This window comes from Peromyscus eremicus, chromosome 8a, assembly GCF_949786415.1.
Source record: "Peromyscus eremicus chromosome 8a, PerEre_H2_v1, whole genome shotgun sequence".
In the NCBI taxonomy this organism is placed as follows: Eukaryota; Metazoa; Chordata; class Mammalia; order Rodentia; family Cricetidae; genus Peromyscus; species Peromyscus eremicus.
Genome location: NC_081423.1, coordinates 71,422,471 through 71,447,650, shown reverse-complemented (window position 1 = coordinate 71,447,650; position 25,180 = coordinate 71,422,471). Strand labels below are relative to the sequence as shown.

Below are 25,180 nucleotides of genomic sequence, written 5' to 3'. Positions count from 1 at the left end.
CATCCTTGGAGTGTTGATGTAGAAATAAATGAAGGGAGAAGCTGCCTGTTGGGTCCTGAAGCGGCTTTAGTTGGTACTCTGTCGCTGCTTTTCGGGGTTAGATGTTGGGTACGGGCCTTTTCTCTCCCTTCTTGTTCCCTTTAGGGAATTATGTGGCTTGGGAAGTAGGAAGAATAGTTACCCTGACAATACTCACTTAACAAGACCTAATGAGGAGTCTAGGAGTTTCCATCCTAAGGGGTTCACAGAAGGACTATGGGGTCCTTAAGTTGACTTTATCACTTCAAAAGACACTTACTGGGCACTTTGAGTACCTCACCCTAAACCCATAGGGGCCAACTAAAAGGTCACAGATACATACATTGTTTAGGCCAGGTAACCCAGCTCCATACCACCAAAAGCCTCTATTATGACCATTATTTAAAAATAATCTTCCATGCAAGTTCAATTTATTTTGTAGGTGAGATACCACTATATATGTATGTATTATGTATATATAAAATAATGTATCTATTACAAAGTGCTCTTGTGTGCCCTTACCCAACTTCCCACAATAATGCTATCATCTGGAATCCTAGTGTGTCTGTTAAAACCAGGAAAAAGTACAAAAAGTGTACTGCATCGTCAGTTTTCATGCCAGCTGGTATAGGGGTGTGTGTGCAGGGGTGTGTGTGTGCCTGCATGCTTATTTGAAAAATATTTATGTTGCCGGGTGTGGTGGTGCACACCTTTAATCTCAGCACTCAGGAGACAGAGGCAGGCAGGTCTCTGAGTTCCAGGCCACCCTGGTCTATAGAGCGAGTCCCAGGACAGCCAGAGTTACACTGAGAAACCCTGTCTCAAGACACCAGAAATGGGGGTGTGGATGGGGGTGGGGGGGAAGGACGAAGGGAGGGAAAAAGGAGGAAAAATGTATATGTGGTTATTCTAATAGCCATCATCATACTTAGCACTGTCCTATTACCACACAGAAAAAAACTCTTGTTTCTTATACACACCCTGCCCCGCCCCTAACCCCGGTAACACAGATCTGAGCTATTCCCGTGATAATAATTTTATCGTTCTGCGGGTTGCAGAAATAGAATCATCCAACCTTTGATGTTGTTTGTTTTCTTTCTCGTCAGCATGATTTCCTCCAAGAGATACATGCAAGCTATGTACTGTGGTTCACATGTCTCTTTTGATACTGAGGAGCATTCCGTTTTAGGATATGCCTCTATTTTTTTTCCCTCCCGTTCCCTCTGTGCTTCTAAAAGAAAGTGTATTTGCATCCTCGTAGCACAGTTCGTAAAGCCAGGGAAGTGTGTGTAGTTAAACCTCCCTCATCCATACTGATTTCACTAGATCAGACTACGTGGTAATCAATACAAAGGCTGTTAGTCCATTACACATCCCTTATCTGACCGATATTTGTGAGCATCTGTGGTGCGGGTGCCGGGATGCTTAATGGCAGTACCAGACCACTGGCCAAACGCTTTCCTGGATCCTCTGTCAATAATCCCTGCTTCTCAAGGCAGGTGGGAGGATAAACACTGGTCACTGTTTTCTTTTCACTCAAGGAAACTAGCCACCTGCAGAGCCTTCCCAGGAATGAACAAGTTTTGGGGGCTGTGGAGTAGGATTTGAACCCCAGCCTTTAAGGCCACACTGGGTTCCTATCTCTATCATTGCCGGTAGCCACAGAGTCACTGAGAGCTGCTTTGCTCCTGGAAAGTGAGAAAGAGTGGGCTGGGGCTCCTATCTTCTTACCCCTGTCTGCCTTAGAGAAGTTATGATCCTCCCTGAACAGGAAGTCACTTTCCCAAGCAACTGACCCCTTAGCCTTAGCTGCACTTAAACCTTGTGCTCAGCAGCATTGTGTTAGCCATTATCTGAAGATGTTTGGAGAAATTTTAAAGCGACAATGGAGAATGTCTTAAAAAAAATAGTCACTTAGCACTTCATTTGGCTAATTTTTGGACAAGGTTTGAACTGAGAAACCCATAGGGTCTTTGGCCCAGGACTCTGGGGGTGACTTTGCGACCAGGTGCCAGGGAGATTGGTTGTTGGGTGGCCCACAGGACAGGAAGCTGGAGCCAATTCCATCAAGACCTGGGGTGGATTTGGGGGTGAGCAATGCTTGAGGCACTCACTCGGGTACCTGGTGCCCTTCAGTTCACAGGATTCTGCCTCCTGCCAACCCTGGGCTGTGGAGCAGAGGAAGCTGCTCTTTCAGGCATCTGAGTGCTGCCGTGACTGAGTTCAGATCAGGCAGCTCACCCCAGGGGGAGGGGAGAGGCGCTCTGAGTCTTTAGACCAGGAAGGATGCAGATGTTCTAGGAGAGGGCTATTGCACTGGGAGTGGCTGTGTGTGGCCCCCGGGTCACCTCTGATGTGACTCCAAAGGCTACAGTTCTGAGGGGATGTAGATTGCTCTCGCCTCCCAGTTACCCCATCTTCTCAAGCTCTGGCTGAATTCATCAGAATGGCAAGCTGGTAGCATGTGGGGGAAGGGGGGGGCGGGCCCTCAGAGCCTGTGGCAGTTCTCTCCTTGGCTGCATGTAATCAAGGCAAGTGGATGGTTCTGGAATCCTATGGGGCCAGAGTCTGTCTCCCATCCAGCCCACAGGAAGGCAGGCACAGGGAGGTCCCGTGGCTTGAGGTACAGAAAGCCTCAGAGTCATCCGGATTCCACATTCCTTCCATTTCTGCTCTGCAGCTAACTCTGTTGGGCCGACAGAGAAGACTCAATAAACACTGGCTTAATGAATAAATTCTGGCCACCTTAGATAAGTGCTCATCTCCCTGTTTCCTCATCTGCCCTCTCCTGTCTGTAAAGAGCAGAGTCAAGGGAGACGTGTGCACACAGAAGCCCCTGTTGATGCAGATAGGCCCTGGTCCCACCGTCAGGCCGAGTAGCTTCCCTCCCTGTTCTGCAGGCAGCAAGAAGTGGCACATGGCCCGAGGGACTGGAACCAGAGATTGGAACCTGGACTTCTCAAGCCTGCAAAATGCCTCTCCTCCCCCTTCCCTTCCCGGAGCGGATGGCTGCAGCCACGCTTGTCACCGTCCGAGATTGCATTGGCCACAGGAGATGTGGATGATTTTTCCATTTGGTCCTGATGTTTATTTCATGCCCATCAATATCAGCCCGTATTAGGACAGATGAGGTTCTTATTTACAGGCTGTGCATTTTCACACTTGGTAATTATAAACCCTTCCCCTGGTCGGTCAGAGTCGTGCAGATCCATTTTGGCAATTAGCAGTTTAGTATTTGTTTAATGGGAATGCAAGAGACTGTTACAGCACATCAACGCTCCCCTAATGATGGGCCTCTCTCCTCTGGAGCTGGCAGGTTTGGGCCTTTTTCACGGTAGGTGAGGCCTGATGGGAGAGGTTGGAGACAGGGAGAAAGCAACATTCAGTAGCCTGCCCGCCACTTCCCTCCCCCAGAGCCCACTTGCATGCATGCATGCACGCACACACTCAGCAACCAGCCCTGAAAACGGGTGCTGGATTACCAGAGCACAGCAGCCGCCACTCAAGGAACGTCACACGAGAGGCCGTTAGGCCAGATGCCATTTCCATGTGACAGCTGTTAGCCTGCAGGATCCAACTGCTTCTCCTCCAACAGTTCATGCCCAACCTCTCTCTCGCCACCTCCCTTCCATCACCTCTTCTCCACGCCCTGACTCAGCTCACCTCAGAGAACACCTCCTGCCCCCTCCCTGGGTGGTGCTGGAGATGAGGTCTTTGTACAGCTGACAGGGAGTCCTAACTCTTAACCAGAGCCTCAGAGGGCAGACTCCTGCTGTCCCTGCTCTCTCAAGATGGATCCTCCTGTGACTGTCCCCCCTACCCCACCAAGGGCAAGCTGATCCTGTTAGTGGCTGTTCTTTGGTGTGACCCACTTTTCAGTGGGTATGTATGTATGTTCATGTTCGTGATACAGCAAGAGAATTGCTCAGAAGAGCAATGAATTAATTGGCCCAGCTTCACTCCGGACAAGTGTGTTCTGAGCCAAGGACTCAGTGGCCACCATGCAAGCCTTCCTGCCTGCCCTAGGGTGAGAGGCATGGTTATATATTTGTAAAGCTCACTGTGCCCTGCAGACTCTGCAGGCTGAGCCCTGGATTGATTCCCAGGACTCCTGTCCAGTTCCAGCTCTTGCAGTGGGACCATGGAGGAGCCCAGTGATTAGCTTTTAGAATTTTGCCTGACTCCAAAAAAGAAACCCCTATGTCCTACTTCAATTCTTCAGTTTCCCCCACCTCCTACCCATCCCTTTGGGGTTACCTAATCACCTCTGACTGTTTGGAATCTTTTAAGGTAGTATTTGTTGGTTCATCCAGAAGATGGTAGCACCACCCTAAGCTCTAAGGAACTTAGAAAATGGAACAGTGACAGGAAACCAGAGCTGAGGGACTCATCCAGTTTCCAATCCTGACTCCACTGTTATTATGTGTGATATACCAGGCAAGTCACTGAGTCTCAGCAACTCTAACTTCTTCAACCTATAAAATGGGTATGATAGTATCTACCACAGAGCTATTGCAAGAACTAAATAGACTTTGTAAATTGCCCTTTATGCAGTGGTAAACGGTCACTATTGCAGCCATCAATGTTCATCTTTACTGGGGGCCGGGGGGCGTTTCATAAATAGAATCTGCATTCAGACCAGCTGAACAGGAGGCCTTGCCTGTAGGAAAAGTGCCTCAAGCCAGGGAAGGCTTATCTAGGAAACCCCATACCCCTTCAGGACCCCAGACAAGGGTCCCTTTGTTCCATCTGTAACTCCTGTCTGATGAACTTTGAGGTTTGGTTTTACATAAGGAAAATGGGAAAGTGGGGTGATTCCACGAGGATTAAAAACACAAAAGTAAGAAAAATAGGACTGATGGAACACAGTCCTGTTTGTGAGGGTAAAATATTCTAACCAAAAGACTCGAGAGCCTTTAATGAAGAGTTTGGGAAATACGCTTCATGCTTGTGAACCGAATGCTAAAGACGCAGTTAAAACTGCAAATTTTATGTTACATGTATTTCACCACATTTTAGAAAAAGGATGTAAAAGAAACCAAAAAGTCTCCTTTCCTGCTGTTCAGCGGAGACGTGAGTGGGAATCAGAATAAGGAAGTTCTTGGGGGCTGATGTGAGCCAGCATGTTGGGCTTCTGGAACAGGCAACATCTGCTAGCAGTGGTCAGAACGAAAGTCCCGAGGACACCTCTGTTGCTGGAACCTTCCAGGGCGAATGCACAGAGAAGTGGCAAAGAGTTCTCTTGACCGCAGCTGGGCGGCGGGAACCTAGATGGGGCAGAGGGGCAGAGGTTTGAAATCCTGAGACCAGCATCAGAGTCACATGCCCTTGCCAGCTCTGGGATGAGCAGTGGGAAGACGGGGGCTCAGAGAATTGATGCTAATCTCTTTCTCATGTACTGATACGAAGACCCAGGCTATGACAACTCTGTGGAAATATTAGGGGGAGGAGGAAGCTGTGGTTTCATTAGGTTGTCTTGAAAGTTCTGGGTTCAGCCGGGCGGTGGTGGCACACGCCTTTAATCCCAGCACTCAGGAGGCAGAGGCAGGAGGATGTCTGTGAGCTCGAGGCCAACCTGGGCAACAGAGTGAGTTCCAGGAAAGGCTCCAAAACTACACAGAGAAACCCTGTCTCAAAAAAAAAAAAAAAAAAAAAAGGGTTCTGGGTTGGGGGATTTAACAGTCGTTGAGAGTGCTTGTCTAGCATGCAGGAGGTCCCATCCCTAGCACCTAATGATCCAGGAATGGTGTCCTATGTGGAGGGCTATAGTACCGTCGCTCAGAAAGTAGAAGGATCAAGAGCTCATGGTCGTCCTGGGCTATATAAGTGTTCAGAAGCACCTAGGCTACATGTGAGACACTGTCCCAAAAATACACTTCTGGGTTCAGTTGTTGGTCCTTCTGGCTACTTCAGAACAGAATCCTGATTTTCTTAGACTAAGAGCAGAAGAAGAAACAGGGCGTATGCTTGTCCCTGTGTCCAGCATCCCACCTCCGGGCAGCTCAAGGCCCACTAATGCCAGCTAGCTTAATTTTAAGACACCTGCTGTGAGTAAGGCCCCTCCCAGGACAATTAACCGTTTAGAACAGTGGTCCTCTGTGTGTAAGAACACAAATCACTAGGGAGCCTAGGAGCAGGTCCCCTATAGAGTGAGGGTGTGGCCTAGGTAACCTTAACAGGCCAGAGCAGGTACCTTAGGCAACAGGTGTTTCAACAGCCCTTCGGGTGCTACCGGGAACAGCAGTCAAGGCGGAAACCACTGGTGCAGACTGCAGCCTGAGTTTAATGGGCTTTTCCAGGCTGCTCCCTCTTCCGCCTGCTCTCTCTCTCTGTGTCAGTGGTTAACACAGACACCACCGCCCCCTTTGTATACCGAGACGTTCAGCTTCAGAAACTGACATAGTTGCCATAGGTTTAGGGCAGGAGCCACTTTAGTCTAGACACAGCCGTTGGAGCAGGAGTGACCCACACTTGACACAGCACAGGTTCCGGCACCGTGTCCTAGGTGGTCTCGCCACAGCAGAGAGAGGGCTTCAGAGCCTTGAATTTCTAGAGCGTAGTAAGGCCTCTAAACTCTCTGCACTATCCTATTACACTATCATATCACCAGTCCTGCGCTTACGGGGGTTGATTTAAACTAACTCTTAAAGCATCCGTGTGGGAACAGGAAGAGAAGTCTAAAGGCATTTGTCCTGGGGGGCACTGGAAGAGTGGAGATTTCTCCTCTTCCTTCTCTTCCCTCCTTGAAGCTGACCAGTTGACTTAAGGACCGTTTGAAGTGTGGTTTCCTGCTTTGTTCTTGATAGGTATGAAGTGTGGGTGTGTGTGCCAGTGTCCCAGGAGGAGTAGGGGGTGTGTTGACCACAGCAAAGCTCTGGAACGGCCTCACAGAACAGTTGTTTTCAGTGGGGAATTTGATGCTCCCAGATGTTGTGGTCTCCGACCTGTTCACCCTCTCCCCCAGCATCCTCTACAGCCTGCCCTCTGCATCCTCTGCGGAATCCTTACCCTCGGATCTTAGAGGCCATTTCCTACAATTCCTTCCTTTGTCAGCTTCTACCAAGGGACAGAGAGGGGGGTACCTTGAAATCCCCGGGACACTGAATCTGGGATGAGAACCTGGGCCCTTCCTGGGCTCTGTGCATCCCTGCCAGTCTTGATCATCTGCTCCCGGCTCCTGCTGAGTCAATACCAGCAACTCTTTTTATCTTTAGCCCTCTCCTGGGAACAAGTTTTCTGTGTCCTCAAATCAGGTCGCCTTTTCTCACCTGCTCTCCATGCTGGGGAAGCAATTCTGCAAAGTCCCGGGCAGAGCAAGCAGTCCAGAGGACTGAGGTCAGCTAACCAGACAAAAAAATACTCATGACTTCCCCTTGCATGGGCATCTCTGCAAGGTGACTGTAACGGTTGCTTGTTCAGCCACCATGAGCTGAGACAAGTAAAGTGTAAACTTTGGATACAGTCAACATCGTCTGACCACTTCAGAATCACCCAGCAAAACTGTCTGCCTCATATGAAACCTTGGAGGCATTTGAAACAGGGTTTGCTCATTCGTTAAAGAAATCAGGGTAAAAGAGGCTTCCCTGCTGACTTTGAGTAATTATTGCTGAGTGTTCATGGTGCTCATTTGGTGAGAACCATGTTGCCATCTTCTCTTGGCCTTTCTAAGACCCAGGTCTCCACTCTTGCTGCTTGGATAAAACTAAAAGCGGAGGTCCTTACACCCCCTAGTACCTGTGTCCATCTGAAAGGCTCCATTTGCAATGTGGAACCTGGTGGTTTCACACTTGACCCTCACTTCAGCTTTCCCCCTTTTCTGCCTTTTTTCTTGCCTTTGTCTGCTCTTTAGTGTTATTTAAGGCTCTATCTTCTGAATGCAAGGTGTTCTTTTCGAGTTCTTTATTTACTTGTTTTAGGAACAGGGATTATGTATGCATTAGCTAGTGCCACAGGAATGCTCTGTGACAAACTGCAGAACCTCAGTGGCAGACGGGAACTGCTCTCTCAGGAACACTGGGAGTACTTTACTCATCTTACTGGTCTCAGCTGTGGAAAACGGGGAAAGTTGTCCTGCACCCTGTGTGCCTCATGCTTTAGCAGGCCAGCCCCGGCATGCCCCTCTCATGGTGATGGCCAAGGTCCAAGAGAGAGCAAATGGAGACATGCTGAGTTGCCCCAGGCCAGACCCCTGACAGATACACCCTTCTCTCCAGCTCATTTTATTGGCCAAGTCCTATTCAAAGGGATGGGGAGACAGGCTTCTTCTCTTCGGGGAGAGAAACTACAAAATTACTGGGTGTTGGGTCATTAATGTGACCTGTCCAACAGAGCTGTGGGACCTGCCCCTTGTTTATACATAGGCTGATGCTTTGCAAGTAGGAAGTGCCTGATACATGCAGGGTGTGTAGAAGTAAGTGAAGCTGCAACTAGCTTGATTTTTGGGCTAAGATTGGGCTGACCGCCCGACGTGCAGTGTTAGCAGTTGGTTATCTATTTATTACAAGGGAAGTTTGCATCATGCAGGCCGACACTAGATTCGTTCTATATTGGTGCAGGGGCAGGTTGATTGACATTAAGAAAGCATTCTCCTTGTCATCTTTTCCACTACTGGTTCCGCTCTGAACTCTTTAGGATGTTAGCTGTGGCCAAGAGAAGAGGTGCATGTCGAGAGGGACCGCTGGCCCACTCAGCAGGTTCTCTAGGGGATCTTCGTCATATGTGTTGGATAGGAATATACTTTAGAGAGGAAAGCACTCTCTGGCAAGTGCCCTTAACGCCTTTGTTCTGGGCTCTCACTCTTTTCGGTAGGGCAGGGAAAGGGGCCACAGGCCAGGAGGAGTACCTGTGGGATCTGGGGCCTCAATAGGTACACAAATCCTGGGGTGCCCTACAGGGGTTCTGTGGGCCAACCACCTTTGGGCAAATCTGATATGTATAATGGCCCAAGAGACCATCAGTGCTGCTCTCCTTCCGGTGATACCTGCACCTTGCTGAGGGAGATTTACTGGAACCTTCCATAGCCAGGAACTCACATTCCTTCCAGGTTCAAATCAGCGATTGTCCCTTTTTAACTGTTGACCTGAAAATTCCATGACCTTGCTTTTCCATTCCTAAAGATGGGCCACTCAGAAAGGCAGGGCTCCGTGTGAACCTGCTTTGGGTCATTACTAGAGAGTTCTCATGGTTAGAGTAAGCTCTTCTCCCAGACAGACCAGGCTCACGCTAGTGCACGGGACAAAGCCACCTAAGGTTGAGACACCTAGTCTTCTTCCCTCTCTCCCTCAGGGGATTCACAAGACTAGTTAGGCCTGCGGGTGCCTTCTCCAGTACAAGGAAATCTGTGAGGTAACATGCAAAGACATTGCCCACACAAAATGTTGATGATAAGGTCCAGGGCCATGCCCCTCAAGGAGTATTTCACAGGGTGAATGATGCCTTCTTCCTGAGATCAGAAAAACCAACAGTTGATAGCCCTCAACTCCACACCCATCCCTTCGCAGCCCTTCCTGGAGGACCATGACTGCACAGCCAACTCCTTTGTGCCAGTCAGATGCACACCTGTGCACGGGGGCTCCTGTGGGACAGAGAGGCCGAGATGGCCCCCGGCTAGCCGGCCCTGGCCCTGACACCAGTCATCGAAGCTGCGGCCCCCATTTCTCCGTGGCTGAGACTTGCGCAGGCCGCTTCTGTTTGATTCTCGCAGAACCGTGAGAACCAGGCCCGTATGTGAGGCCGTGGCGTTCATTCTATTCAGTCTTTGTGTATTCAAATTCTCCTGCTTTCAGCTCTTGCTGTTCTGCCAGATTTCCATCGCCTTGATGGCTTCTCTGAATTAATAAGTGTTTTGCAACCACTGAAAAGCCCCCCTCACCCCCAGCACTGGGACTTACCCATATTGATTCCCCCCCCAGCACACACACACACACACACACACACACACACACACACACACACACACACTTTCTCTTCCTCTCCAGCTACTTCTTAGATGTTGGATTTTGTAAAGTGTTAATAGAATTTTTCTTGCACCCTGACACTTTATCTGTTCAGGAGGTCTTCGAAAGTCCCATTGTACAGCTGGACTGCAGGGGAAAGAGCCCTATTCTCTACAACAATGCTTGCCCCCCAAACACACACACAGATCCTCCCCCACGCTCCCCAGGGTGGAGGGAATGTGGAGGCTACAGAAGAAAGCAGGCAAACCTAACTAGGAGAAGCAGGGAGCCAATTACACACTGCTGAAAGACGGTTTTGAGGGGAAAAAAATTTTTTTTTAATTCAAAATATTTATTTCCTAGGGGGATCTGAATTCAGTACCAAAACATGGCCAACACAGAAGGGAGGCTGTTTTCTTCACTGTTGGGCATTTTCAGTTCAAAATCAGGATTTGGCAAACGTCTCAGAAACTGTGGAGATGGGTGCGAAGGAGCAGATGACGCCTTTACCTGCACTCTCTGCAGGCCTTACCCCCAACCCGCACCCACACCCCAGGCATCTGAATTCCTCTGGCGTCCCTCGGTCTGAGTCTGAGATGCCATATGCTGGAGTGTGACTGTTCTGTGTACAAACACGCCGGTTGATCTTATGGTGGTTTGCTTGGGTGGTGCATGGGAGGCGGATGGCCTCGGCAGGTGTCTGGGGGACTCTTGAAGCCTGCCAAGGCGTGGGGTCCAGGAGCAGCCCGGGGAAGGAGGCCCTGTTCAAGTGATCTCAAACTAGCATTAGCTCTCCTGCCAGCTGGTGCCTGGGAGAGAGGGGGGCGGCTCCCTGCTGGAGGAGTCACCAGGCAAGGCTACCCTCCCCACAGCAAATGACTGCAGGAGGGGGGGGGGCACCAGAAGGGGAAGGCCCCAGGAGCCTGTTTGTTCAGCCTGGGTTGCTTAGCAACAAAGGGGGCCCTGCCTCTAGAAGGGATTTTTAAGTGAAGCAGAGCTCTTCCAGACCGGCTTGCCTACCTCGCCCATTCTTGCCTGGACTTCGTTTTTTTCTCACTATTGTATGTGATAGGATCTAGAAAAATAGATTCAACTTGTCCAGAGGCACCATTTTAAACTTCATTTCATTGTTCCACCCAGGAGGAGTGAGAAATGAATAGCCTGTGATTCCTCTTCAGGTGGCTTAGCTGGACCCTGCCCCCTCCCCCACCAGCTCGCTTGCGACCCTTCACGCATAAGTGAGGGCTAAGATTTTTCCAGCCACATACGCAGACTCAGACTGCTCCAAACACAGAGTTAGTCCTCTGGCTAACAGCTTGTGTACCATGTGTGTTGGGTTGTGTTTCTGCCTCCAATGTTATATGCAAACGGCCTGGAGAGAGCATCCACTTCACCCTGGTAAAACAAGTTTTCTCTGGGATAAAGGTGTGTCTTGTGGCCTACACGATTAGATCTACAGATAAGTTCTGAAGCCGGAACTAGTTGTTTCTTAAGATCTGTGTGGAACCCTACCGCTAGAATTGTCCAAGAGTTGCAGGGTATGAGAGACGAACAGACAGAAGCTGCCCTCAGTGCTTTTCTTGAATGCCTTGGAAGACCCCGAGCATCTGTGCACCAGTGTGCTAAGGCTGCCATAGCAAAGCTCCACAGGCCGGAGAGTTTGAACAACCAAAACAGATTTTTCTAATGTCTGTTTATTCCAGAAGCCAGAAGTCCCAAGATTGAGGCAAGGCAGGACTGGTTTCTCCTGAGGCCTTGTTGTCCTCTGGTTTCCCAGCGCTGTGTGTCTGTCCTCTGAGGACCCCATTCATGTTATTAGGCTCACCCTAATGACCTCATCTTGATGTTGTTGCTGCTTTAAAGACCCAGCTTTGGGTAGAGAGATGGCTTGGCGACTTCATTGCACACTTAATGGCTTTCACAGAGGATCTGAAATGGGTTTCCCATCACCTACGTCAGGCAACTCAAAACCACCTGTAACTCCAGTTCCTAAGGATCTTACACTCTCTGTTGGTTTCCACAGGCACCCACATACATGTTGCACACATACACAGACACAGGTGTGTACACATAAATAAAAACTTTAAACCTTTTTAAAAATAGAAGACCCGGTCACCTATATGGTCCTAGGAATTAGGACTTTAATTGATGAGTTTTAGGGAGCGCGGTCCAGCCAGTCAAAGTGGGAATGCTGAACCCTGTTGTTTATGAGTAAACAAGCTAACTACCCATCAGAAGAGAAATAAGCTAGGCCCCTTACTCCTTGGAATACTGGCCAGCTGTCATGATTTAGTGACCTGGGTGGAATATTTGCTATATTATAATGCCATATGTACACCAGAAAAGAACAACAAAAAAAGGTTCCACAAATAATACAATATAGGCAATTCTAAAAGAGGTATGGATTTTTTTTTAATTATTTTTAAGTATACGAGGTGGGGATGTGTTTGTTTGTGAATACAGGTGTCCACGGACATGCGCACGCGCGCACACACACACACACACACACACACACACACACACACACTCTAAAGGAAACTATACCATATGTTAACTAAGGCTATGCCGAGTAGAGAGTTTTGTTTTGTCTTTTCCCTTTTACAAATACTCTCTATTTAAGCAACTATTACTTCGGTCATGGAAACCCCTCCCTCGCCCTGCACAGTGTGTGTTTGTAGTGTTCTTGGTGTTTCCTGAGAAGTCCTAAAGCAGCCTCTGTTCTCTGTTTCAGGTGGAGGATGCGATGCTGATGTTTGACAAAACTACCAACAGGCACAGAGGTAAGATGGCCCCGGCCCTTCACGCTCTCCTGGCCTCCAGCGCGACTCACCTCCTAGCCCACTGACAAAAGACACAGACTCCAGCAAGTGGACATAACCATCTGTCAGAGGGCTGTGTGTTAATAATAGCGGGCCACCACGGCACAAGGAATCCAGATACCAGACAGTGCAAACCACCTTGACTAGGAAACTCCCACTGAATTGAGCGGCCATGGCTGGCACATTCATTCAGCTTACCTTTCTCATTCTGGCTCTCTTAACCCCTTGCCAACCTCAGCACTCAGTGATCCTGGTAGAAATTATTCGTAGTCGTTACTCAGTCGGACTGTCAATTTGCGTCGAAGGAGGTAGCTTAGAAAGCAGACTATCAACCTCCAGAATGAGCTGGAGGAGGGAAAACCTTGTCTTGATTCTCTTCGCTGATTACAGCGATTGCGGATTTGAAAATGTCCCGTGGAGCCTCGCCGTGCTTAGGGGACATCTATATTTATTTGTTCCTCCTGGCCAGTCTGTGTTATAGAAAATGGGTCTCGCTCAACCTGGAGTCCCCAAATCTTTGAAATGATTTGCACAGTGTCTGAGCTTTGCTTAGGAGTGGATTCCTAGTGTTGAACAGAAATGTCCAAGAGGACTCTCACCAACACCTGCCAGAAGAATGTGTTAAAATGGTTGATTTAAATGGGAAAATGAGGAGAACCTAGATCATCTGAGGTAAAAGTCAGAGGACGTTATGACTTAGTGCTCTGTGCTCTTGTGCTCCGGAAGTGCCATGTTTCTGGGGTTCCTATTAGCAGGGTGTTAATGAGCCACGCGTCTGAAGAGGGGTGGGCGGGAAAGGATGTGGGGTGCTCTCCAGGGAAGGAGCCCTGAGTCAACCCAGAGAGCTGTTTCCTTACCACGTCTATTGCATTTAGATGTTTCTCCGTTGTTTACATTCCTGCTGTCACCTGTGATTAGAAGCAGTTACCCAGCACTGACTGAATCTCTTTCCTGTCTGGAGCAAACAGCAGAATGAAAGGGAGGAAGGAATGAAGGGGGGCCAGGGAGAGACTTGAACATCCTGCCCTAATATGCCTGGTAATCCAGCTTTCAGTGACATTCTCAAGAATGGAGAGTTGAGCATTGGGTGGATAGGGCAGGGTAGAGGAGAGAGAGGAGACAGAACTGGAGGGGTGGGGCCCAGGAAGGTTGCCCGTGATGTATGATTGGTGATTCTTTTCTTTTTGTTTTTTTGAGACAGGGTTCCTATGTGTAGCTTTAGTGCCTGTCCTGGAACTCACTCTGTAGATCAGGCTGGCCTCGAACTCACAGAGATCCACCTGGCTCTGCCTCCCGAATCCCGAGTGCTGGGATTAAAGGCGTGCGCCACCATCGCCCGGCGTGGTGATTATTTTCTGACATCAGCATTGTCTCTGTGGTATTACAGATGCCTGAGTACCACTCTGGGCATGGTGGCCACAGGCTTGTTGTCTCCTTTACTCAGAATGCTGAGGTGGAAGAGTCAGCCTGGGCGACATAGATTGATTCTGTCTGCAAAAAGTAAATGTAGAGGGTCTGCGGAGACAACGCAGTGGTTAAGAGAACTGGTGCTGTGTCAGAGGACAACAGTTCAGCTCCCAGCACCTACCTCCCGTGACTCACTACCACCCATAACCCCAGTTCAAGGACAGGCAAGGCTTATAGCCTCCATGGGCATCTGTATGTGCATGCATGTATATGACACACAGTCACACGAACAGATGCCGCCTAATTTTTTTTAAATGTGGAGCCAAAGCACCGTTTCTTTGTGTCTCTGATAATTTGACCTCCACAGGCATCTTGGGAGTCACCGAGTTGTTGGGACTGTGGGAGAAATTACTGCACGTTTATGCCTCCTCCATTTGTCCATTATGAAGTCAGAGTGGAAACAGTGACGTCTTAGGGTTTTCGGTCCTGTGATAAAACACGTCCAAAAGCAACGTGGAGAGGAAAGAGTTTATTTCAATTTCTACTTCCACATCAGTCTGTCATCCAAGGAACTCAGGGCAGGAATCGAAGCAGAGACCGGGGAGGACTGCTCATGGCTGGTCTCTTTCTCATGGCTTGCTTAGTCTGCTTTTTTCAGTCCAGCTGCCTGGGGTGGTACTGCCGGCAGTTAGCTAGGTGCTCCTGCTCCAGTCGTTAATCAAAGAAATGCCTCCATAGACTCACCTACAGGCAACCTGATGGAGACGTTTTCCCAAATGGGGTTTATCTCCTTAGATGACTCAGACTTGTGTCAAGTTGACAAAAACCCAACCAGGGCAAGTATTTACTCTAATAGTGTGGTTTGGCAAGTGTAAGGCCAAGCGGAAGTGTGAGTAAGTGTTAGCTTTTACGATTAGTATCTTTACCATTTTGTGGCTGAGATACCAAGGTTCAGGAGAGGGAGATTCCGAGTCCCCCACGAAGCTTCCAGCCTGAGGCTGCTGATTCCAGACTCTTTCTCTGTGTGCCCAGATGGGAACAGGTTTTTCTAGGTGAGTGAGCCCATCTAAATGTGGTTCCCATCAGTCAGTATCAGAACTCACATTCTCAGAAGGTTGCTGGGCCACATCATGATGACTGTTTCCTTTTCTTATTTATGTCAGGGTCTAGGATCAAATCCAGGACTTGGAGCACAATGAGTTACTTTCTAAGCTCCCTGTGTGTGTGTGTGTGTGTGTGTGTGTGTGTGTGTGTGTGTGTGTGTGTGCTCCTGTGCGTGTGTGCACCCACGTGTGTAAGACATGAGGAGAAGCTAGAGGTTGATGCTAGAGTCGCACTCGGTTTTAGTAACTGAGGCAGGGTCTCTTACTGAGTCAGTTAGTTATCTAGCCAGCTTGCCTTGGGGATCTCCTGTCTTCTCCTCCCCAGCAAGCTCAAAGACAGACCACCACACCCACCCGGCTTTTATGTGGGTGATGGGAACCCACACTCCAGCCTTCACACTTGCACAATAAGTGTTTTACCCCCCGAACTGTCTCCTCAGGCCATGGCTTTCTTTTTTGAATACGGGTGGAAGAAAGTGTGTCAGGCACACTCAGTGGCATGCCCTGGACCTTCTACATCGTCACCTCTTCAACACTCAGAGCAGAGCCGGGACCGGTTTGTCCTCTACAGGCTCTGAGAGGGCCAACAACTTGTGTCATATGACTGGGCATTGGTAGAGGGAGAGTCAGCCTCAGAGGATGTGCCTGGGAACATCTCCCTTGCTTGTAAGGACCAGGGTGCACCACACTCAATCTTTCAGAGGAGAGAAAGACCAGACAGCCTAGGGTGCAGAGATGGAGCTGTGTTCCCTCTGTGAGTGGGAGTGTAAGCATTGTTGAGAGACGGAGGACGAAGGTCTCAGGGGCTTCAGGACATCTTTGCTGGCCCTACTGAGTCCAGACATGGTGGGCACTGGGAGCAGGAGAGAGGGCAGAGCCTCGTGTGTTTAGCATTCACCTCCCTTGCCAGAGGTTAAAACCCTGTAGCAGATGCAGGACCGACCCTTATGATTTGTAGTCTCTGAATGGGAAGCGAGCTGATGATGAATCTCAAGGCAACGGCCGAGCATTGAAAGAGGTGGGAGCCTTTGAACGGGGCCCACCCAAGAGTGCCCAGGCTGCACAGCCATGAAGCTGGCCTGGGGGTGTCGCACGGTGGTGATGTCTGCTGCTTCGTCCTCCACAGTGTGTGTTCTTTCTGTGCAGATAGGAACTTTTGCCCGTACACGTTTTCCAGCCTCGGAACAACCCAGAAGTCTCTCTTGGGCTGAGTGCTAGGCCTGGAGTAGTCCCTGCATTCAGAGCGTTTAGGGAAGTGAGAAAAACTTTTAAATCCGAGCAGAAACACGAGTCCTGTCTGCCAGTACCATTCCCACACCCCGGGCATGGTGGAGCATGCCTTGAAATCAGGTGATAAGCTCCGGGAGGCAAAGCTGGCGCTGTCGCCTCACCTTCGCCTCCTCAGCTTCCTGCCTCCCTTATCTTGTGGAGGGGAAAGGTCGACCGACTGTAAGCAGAAGACGAGGCTCCTCTCTCCTCACACTGCCTGCAGCTCTTATCTGAAGGAGCCCAGCCTGGCCGTGAGCCCCAGGTGTTACAGCATGGTTGGATACCTCAAGCCCCTCACCCCTTGGATAGATAGCCCGGGCTCCTGGGCTGGCCTCACTCAGGCCGTTCTCCCCATTCAGAGGCAAAGGTGAAGTTAGTTGCCACTCTGCCCTCTGGCTGCCACCATCTGTCCCTTGCTCCCTGAGGTCCCTGTGGAGAAGAGACAATCCTGAGGCATATCTGAGTGGCAACTGTCCACTAAAGGACCAGCCTGGTGGCAGTAGTGCCATGGGAAAGAATCCAGGGGATGAGAGTTGAGACTCTGCCTTCCAGTGGAGCTCTGTGTTTTGGGGTGCTCTCTTCTTACCCCTATATAAAGCTGATCGTCTCCTAGCTTCAGGAACCACCACCACCACCACCCCCCGCCAAGGGGGCAGAGATGCCTGGGGGTTCTCTTTCCACCCACCAAGCATCTGACCATCGCAGTTTCTTTCTCTAAGAATATGGGAAGGGAGTTGAGGAGCCACAGGACCCAAGTGTATCCGGCCTTTAGCTTTGTAACCATCGCATGTCCAAGGTGAATTCCTTTTTAAAAAACAGCTAGGGCCGGAGGATGTGAATAGTTTCTGTAGGTGGGAGTTCTGGGAAGCAATTCTGCTAGGGGTAGCCTGCAAGAGACTTATTCGGAAGAGTCCTTGACTGGGGGTGGCTAGATGCAGAATCTGGCCTATGACGACATCAGAAATGAGGAGGCCCATCCCTGTCCCAGGGAGGATAAGGGGTCATCTCTGTAACCACAGGAGCCATCCATGGGTATATTCCATCTAGGAAGCTTGTGTGGTCTGGGCTGTCTTCTGGTGAGGAAATTTGAGAGGGGTATACCGTAGGACATCTTGGGGGTACTCCCAGCAGCCAGAGAGGCAAGATGTAGAGGATGTCCTTCATTTCTGAAAGGGGCACAGGCGGGCATCCTGTCTCGATACCCACCCTGATTTCCGCTCTCAGAGATTCATGGCTGTTCCAAACAGACTACGTTCACCAATGCTGGGCAGGCACTGGAGCCAGCACAAGGACTGCATGTGGCAAACAGCCGTAGGTGGGCTGAGCTACCCAGGGATGCACCCAGGCAGAAGCAGACACTGAGACATTCGCTCAGCCTGTGTGACCTGCAGCCCAAGCTCATGGCCACGCTGCAGTACCGGCCGTTCTGCAAACGGGAGAATCAGTGAGGGCCTAGACTGCCTCCTCACATTTTGCTGTCTGTACGCGCGCCGCCCCCCTCCCCCCTTCTTGTTGTCCATGCTGCTCTTCATTTTCAGACAGAGAAACTAAGTCACAGGAAGTGACTTCTACTGGGAGAAGCTGGGAACCATCTTTGTTCCTGCCTGTCATTTTATCCCATGGTCTTCTGTGAGATGATCTGTGTCCCCTGGGAGGGAGACAATGATGCCGTTCCAATTTTCTCAGAGGCATTTCATTTGCTCTCTAAAGCTTGTTAGAGGTAGCCTGGAAAATACCGGGCAGATCGTCAAAGGGTTTAATCATCTGGGGGCAAGTTGGTTGCTTTATCCTTGCAAATGGCAGATAAGATCTTGAACTCAGCATTGGGTATTGATCCCAGGGTGAGGCTGGAGTGGGCACCTGAGGGAGAGGTAGGGAAGGTGGCTAGACACTGTCTTTCCAGTCTGCTCTTTTGCTGGCAAGAGGCTGAGAATCGGGAGGGAGAGAAGGGTAGCTTAGCTCTCTTTCTGCTGTCTCCACAGCTCAGCCCTGTAGAAAGTGTGGAATGTGGGCTGCTGAAGTAGATAGAGTCTACCCTCACTCTTCCCAAGGGAACAGAACCCCCAGCACGAGGGTTATTCCAAGGAAACCTTAGGTGACCCTTCCTGTGACCTCAGACCTTGGGCTCCTGAACTCCTGGGTCCCTCCAGGGGAAGAGCTGGACAGTTGGGGGCCCTTGTGGGAAATGAATGGGGTGTCTTGAAGCCAGGAAGATTGGCTAGAAAGGGAATAGTTTCTGGCCCTGGCGATCCCTATGGCTGCCATTACCCAGCAGGCCTGTTTGCTGTGGAACATTGCCAGAGGCAAAGGAACAGGATACACTGAGAGCAAAATAGAGATTAGCTTGATGGATGACTCTTCCCAGCAGCCAGCGTCACTTACTAAACGCAATGCTAATGACTTCAGAGAGAAAGAACAGCTCCAGACAGCCATTGCCCCACCAAAAGGGCCTGCCCTGGCACCAGCCACGTCAGGCCCTTGGAGCAGAGAGGTCCTGTCCCTGGGTGGCACAGCGTGGGCAGAGCCTGCCAGAGCAGTTGCTTTGGGCCAGCTCACCTCAAGGCCACTGGACCCAGACTGTGGCTCCCTTCTCAACACTTGTTAAGTCTCCATCCCAAAAGCAGTTGGCCCAAGTTTAAGGTCTTGGTAATTTGCGTAAGCAGTTTATTTATTAAAATGATGCCAGTAAAATGTAACTGAAGCTGTGATAGAAGATAATGCTTTTCTGAGGAGAGAAAAGGGGAAAAAAAAAACAGTCCTTAATGTCTTGAATACCTGCCAGACACTCACTTTTGAAATTGACCTCTCAAGCCCAGATTGACTCTTTTATATACACCATATAAAGATGATTAAGAATGGTACTGTAATTATTTGTTTATTGATGCCTATTTGTCAAAAAAAAAAACCCCAGAAGCGTGTAAAAAGAGATTCACAGAGACATAAGTGATATTAATTTTTTTTTAGCTTATACTAATGAACCCCTGTACTCAGGAGGCTGAAAGAGAAGGAGTATGTGTTCTAGGCCAGCCTGGGCTAAGGACATAAACCCCAGTTTTGAAATAAATAAAAATAAAAGCATCACTCTGTTAGTGTGTGGTGCCACTAAGCAAAATGGCAAGATGATTATCCCTTCCCTTATAAGATTCTAGAATTGATTTTATTTACCTGTGGGGAGAGAGTAGGTTTCACAAGCTTCAAGTGTGACTGAGTCTTTTAGAAGGATGTTTGGCAAAGAGGCCAAGTCTGGGAGAAGGGCAGTTAGATGGGGCTGGAAACATAAGAATGAGTAATGTCTCCGTTGGCTGTGACATTATTAAAACATGACAGGATGTTTTACTAGTGCCCACCTGTGGGGTCTAGAGCAAGACCTGCCTGTTGGCCTTGCTAGAATTACGGCTGTAGTATTTTCCTACCTCTTTTTAAATTTTTTGATTTATTACTCTGTGGGGGGGGGCGGGGGGGGGAGGCAGGCATGTGGCTGTGTGTCACGGTGTGCATGTGGAGGTCAGATGAGAACTTCGGAGTTGGATTTCCTTGTCCACCTTTACTTGAGATCCAGGGACAGAACTCAGGTTGTCAAGCCTAAGCCGCAGTCACCTTTCCCCACTGAGGTGTCCACTGGTCTGTATTTTCCCACCTCAAGTTCTGTCCAGACTTTGAGATGCATTAACATCTCAGATGAAAACCTGTAAGCCAGTGCTGGTCGTTATTGGTATTGACATTAATTCGACAACTGAGTTGGAATACAGATAGTTGACAAGCAGTTGCCTGTCACAGACGCCTGAGGCCAAGGGCCTGATTGTCACACAGCTTTCCTTCTAGGCTGTAGTGTAATGAAGCCCCGCAAATTTTCCAATTGGCTGTTAATAGCAAGTACAGGGTCTTGATGGAGTAACACGAAAGCCCTGTTCTCCTCCCAGAGTGAACCATTCATCCGTCGTCAGTGTGGGCAGCTGTTCAAGGAAGAAATTTCCAAACCAGGATTCTGGGAAAGAGTCATTAGAATGGTATAGGAAGGAACTCAGTGTCCCCGAGTCCCTTGTGGTCTAACTTGTACAAAAGAAGTCTTGGGGGGCCAGGCATGGCTGATGTGAGCCTTGGCTGCTGACTTTGGGTACTCGAAGCCACTCTGTTAGAAGGGTTATATGCAGCTTGAAGTTGGGCACACTGTAGTTAGAGTGAAGAAGAGCCTCTAAGTTCAAGAGAAGCAATAGTTGAACCCGACTTCCCTCGCTGCTAGTTGAGCATGTGCTGCCCCTGAGGGTGTATGAGGGAGTGGTGTGCTTCTCTACCCCCACTCTCCCACCCTGTGAGGGACCCATGAACCTCTAAACCCTGAGGTGACATTTAACCCTCAGGCCCACACCCTTGCAGCGGTGAGGGTGAAGGAGGGGAGGAGCGAAGAGCCGCAACCCCCTACCCAGATCCCTCCTTTAATACCAGCCTCGGAGCTGTCTGCACATTTTATTTTCTCATTAAATAAACACCATTAACCTTCCCGAGAAATTGGTGCAAACATGACCTCGCAAATAACCAATTAAAAGGGCAGGGTTGAAAGGGAATGTGAATTTGAACATGTAGAAGAAGCCATTAAAGATTCCGGTAGATGTCCCAGCCCTGGCAACATCGATCCGAGACCTTAATTTTATTTCTGACAGGAAAGCAAGGAGCACACTGGAATTTTTTATTTTTTTTATTTTTTTTTCTTCTTCCCTGAGGTAACTCAATTCCGGAAGCGCCCATTCCGGCGCTGTCTCTTGAGATATTAATCAACACAGTTGCTTGGTTTCTGTTCACTTGCTTTGCTCTGCAGACAGGAGGACATAACTGTCCACTCCATAGCAACAGGCGGGGGGAGGAGGGGGGACGCTCCAGGGCCAGTGGGGCCTGCAGAGTTAGGGGTAGTTGGCTTCCTGGGGGAACTGTGTTTTATTTCGCCCCAGGCAAAAATCATCAACTTTTTCCCTGGCACCAAAAGGGCAGTGAGCTAATAAACCGTCCTGCCTCCGATGGCTGGGGCCGGAGGAAGCAGAGAAGGAGTGGGTGTGGGGTCAGAACTTCGTTGACCCAGAAGTGGGTATTTGTAGAGAGTCAGAAAGAGTCTTTTGTTGGGTCCCGTTCCCACAGAGGCCAAGGCTGTGAAGAGCTAGGGGAGGGCAGAGTGCAGTGGCCCTGAGAGAGTGGAGCCCTGGGGTTGGAGCCTTGATTAAAAGCTCCTCCTGACTTGGCACCCCTGTACACTTCTGGAGGCCATGGAGGGCTGGGCCAAGGGTCACAGAAAGCCAGGGGAAGTTACTCCGCTGTGAACTCAGAGGTCCCGGGCGGGGGTGGGGAGGTGGGGGGGGGGGCAAGATTGAGCCGTGCTAGGCCTGAGCTGCTGTTGGTTGTTTGCAGGCCAGGGACGCCAGGGTTACCAGCCCATCCGTGCCACTGTGAACACACTCTGTAAACAGCCCACACTTAGGGCCAGCCACATGGCTCCCAGTGGGTTAATCAAGCTTTGAGAGCCCTGCTTGGCTGGCTTGTGGAGGTAGTGACCTGCCTGCTCTGAGAGTTCCTGGCTCAGTGTGCAGAGTGCCCACAGCAAGTAGGGGTTGCTCAGTAACCTGCACTTCCCTCCCCGCGAGAGCATAAGTTTCTTTTCTTTAAACATACAAAAAAAAAATCTGTAATTGAATGAGGTGGACCCCAATGTCTAAAATATTTTTCCTTTGTACACAACATGTATTGCAGGAGAGAGAGTAGACTTCCTGGAGTGCCTTAGTGGTTAAGATGAGCACCTAGCCCTAGAAGCACAGAGTTGGAATGGTAGCTCTGTAACATGGCTGTGTGGTCTTGGGTGAGTTACTTAACCTCTCTGTGACACAGATTCCCTGTCTATCAGACGGGAAGATAACACGGGGTTGGGTTAGCGTGAGGCTGACATCATTTGGCCACAATCAAGCATCCTTATGCTTCATGCATGCATACCACATGTTCTCAGGGATGCAAATGTATGTACATCACAACTCATTCTGCTTCTGAGAAATGGGATTAAATGACCAGAACTACAGAGGTAGAGGGACATTTTTTTAAGTTGTATTGTCATTTACCTTTTGAATTTATGTATGTTGTACATCCATTACCTAGTCAGATATTGACTTTTAAATCCACCCCAGTGTAGCTATCAACACGAGGAAGACTTTTTCAACGAAGAAAACTTCACCCCACTCAGTACCCTCAGTACTGTCTCTTCTACCTGTCCCGGATGTCTGCATAAACATTTTGAAGGCCAGTTGCAGTTACACGATTTGTACACGGTGTGTGCAGACTCAGCGGAGTGGGGGATGGTGACTCCTGCCTTGGCCACTCCAAGACACTTTGCTCCAGCCATTCTTGATCATCCTCTCTGCACTGAGCTGCCTGTGTCTCGGCTGTTCCATAAACAGGGCTGGGTGGAGGGGATTTTCTTACTAGCTGTTGCTCTTCCCAGACAACGGGCTATTATTAGAATGGCTGGCCTGGCCCTGGCCTGAAAAGAGGCCTGTTTTCTTCATTTCATCCAAGGCCAGAGGAGAGGCCAGACAGGGAGGCCCTCCATCCCAGATCGCCAGTGCTTTGTAAGTAAGGGAGAAACGTAGACCCACCTCTTCCTCCAAGGTTAGTTAGCATAAGGACCTTGCACAGTCGTCAGGTAGAGGCCATTGTGTCCTCCTTGATTAGAGGGGTGTGTGTGTGTGTGTGTGTGTGTGTGTGTGTGTGTGTATGTGTCTGTGTCTCTGTGTGCATCTGTGTGTGTTTGTGCACATGAGTATAAGTGCCTGCCAAAGCCAGAAGATGGTGTTGGTTACAGGCAGTTGTGAGCCACCAAACGTGGGTGCTGAGAACCAAATTTGGGTCTTCTTCAAGAGCAGCAATGCTCATCATTGAGGCATCTTCCAGCTCAACTAGTGTTGCTTTGTTATTAGGAGAATTCTGTTAGTGCCACTGTTCAGGGAATGCCAGCTGTGGCCTGTTGTCCCACAGTGGCGTGGACTGTGGAGTTGTCTACAGTGGAAGATGTGAAGGATTGAGGCAGGTTCTCCAAAAGGGTGCAGTGAAGTTCTAACCTTTCCCACTTCACAGCATGATCGTATTTGGAAATAGGTCTGAGTCTTTGAAGATAAAATCAAGTTCAGGTGATGTCTTACTGGAGGAGGTTGATCCAGTATGACCAGTATCCCTCCCTGTAAGAAGGGACATATGAAGGGAGACATACGAGCAATGGTCCCTGTCACTCAGAGGTGACAGCTGGAGCAGTGCAGCTGCAAGCCCGAGAGTGCTGAGACACACAGAGCACACGTCCCCTCAGCACAGCCTCGCCTATACCTTGATTTCCAGCGTCTAGTTTCCAGAACCAGTACAGAAGAAATGGTTACTTTGAGCCCCACACCCCTACCCAGTCCGTCCGCCTGTGGTGCTGTTTGAGAAATACTGTGGAAATAATAGCACAGAAGAGAAAGCATTGCTTGATATTCTGATGTGTCCCCTTGCTTGCTAATGGCCTGCTGTTCGGGTGGCCCTGGTAATTCTCTTCCTCTGAGCACTCCTGTTCATGCCCTTCCCCAGCCAAATCATGGGCCAGAGCAATCAGAGATCACGGAAGTGGGTACGTGTCTGTTAAGAGAGAGGGCTTGGTGCCCTTCTCAGCACTGAATCATAGTGACATATGCCTGTAATCCTAGTGCATGGCGGGTAGAATCAGGAAAATCAGAAGTTCAAGATTATCCGCAGCTATCTAGTAAGCTCAAGGCCAGACAGGACTACATTAAGTTCTCTGGAAAGGAAATGGGGGAGAGATGAACCAAATCATTTTATTATAGTGTTTAATATTGTTTGTAATTTAAGTAATTTTTTAAGAGGAAAGAAAGGAATTAGGAAAAGAGACCTTTTTTGTCACTGAGAACACAGTCCCCAATGTAGTTATGCCTAACCCAGTGTGCTGGTTTGAAAAAAAATGGCCCCCACATGGAGTGGCACTATTAAGAGATGTGGCCTTGTTGGGGTAGGTGTGGTCTTGTTGGAGGAAGTGAGTCACTGTGGGGGCGGGCTTTGAGGTCTCATATATGCTCCAGCCATGCCCATGAGACAGTTGACTTCCTGTTGCCTCTTGGTCAAGGATATAGAATTCTCCAGCACCGTGTGTACCTAAACACCACCACACTCCCAGCCACCATGCTCCCCGTCATGATGATAATGGACTAAACCTCTGAAACTGTAAGCCGCCACCTCAATGAAATGTTTTCCTGTATAAGAGTTGCTATGGTCATGCTGTCTCTTCACAGCAGTGGAAACCCTAAGACATCCAGGTGACTAAGACCTGCACATTGACATTGGCGTGTTAAAGGATGTGTTTGTGTGTAGAGAAACACTTGAAAAAAGTCCTGGGTTTAATTTTCGGTTTAGTGGCACCAGGGATCAGTCACCTCTTTAGAAGCCGAGGAATAACAGGCACAGTTAGGAGCTGGCAGGATCCCCAACTCTAACAGTGCAACCAAGAGTGGGGGGTTCCCGGGTGGCCTGTTCTGTCTACCTGCTTATTCAGGAAAATAGAGCACAGCCGTGGGAGGTCGTTAAGAACCACAGGAGCTGGTGTGTATGACAGCCTGCC

At 49.5% G+C, this 25,180-nt stretch overlaps 1 protein-coding gene across 5 annotated transcripts in view; it reads left to right on the top strand.

Moving 5' to 3' along the window:
• Msi2 (musashi RNA binding protein 2) overlaps positions 1 to 25,180 on the top strand; it is a 360,898-nt gene that overhangs the window by 220,150 nt on the left and 115,568 nt on the right. For all 5 annotated transcript variants that reach the window (XM_059271494.1, XM_059271493.1, XM_059271492.1 and 2 more), the window contains one exon: positions 12,685 to 12,733. In XM_059271494.1, coding sequence (XP_059127477.1) covers positions 12,685 to 12,733 — 49 coding nt within the window. The remainder of the gene's footprint in view (positions 1 to 12,684; positions 12,734 to 25,180) is intronic.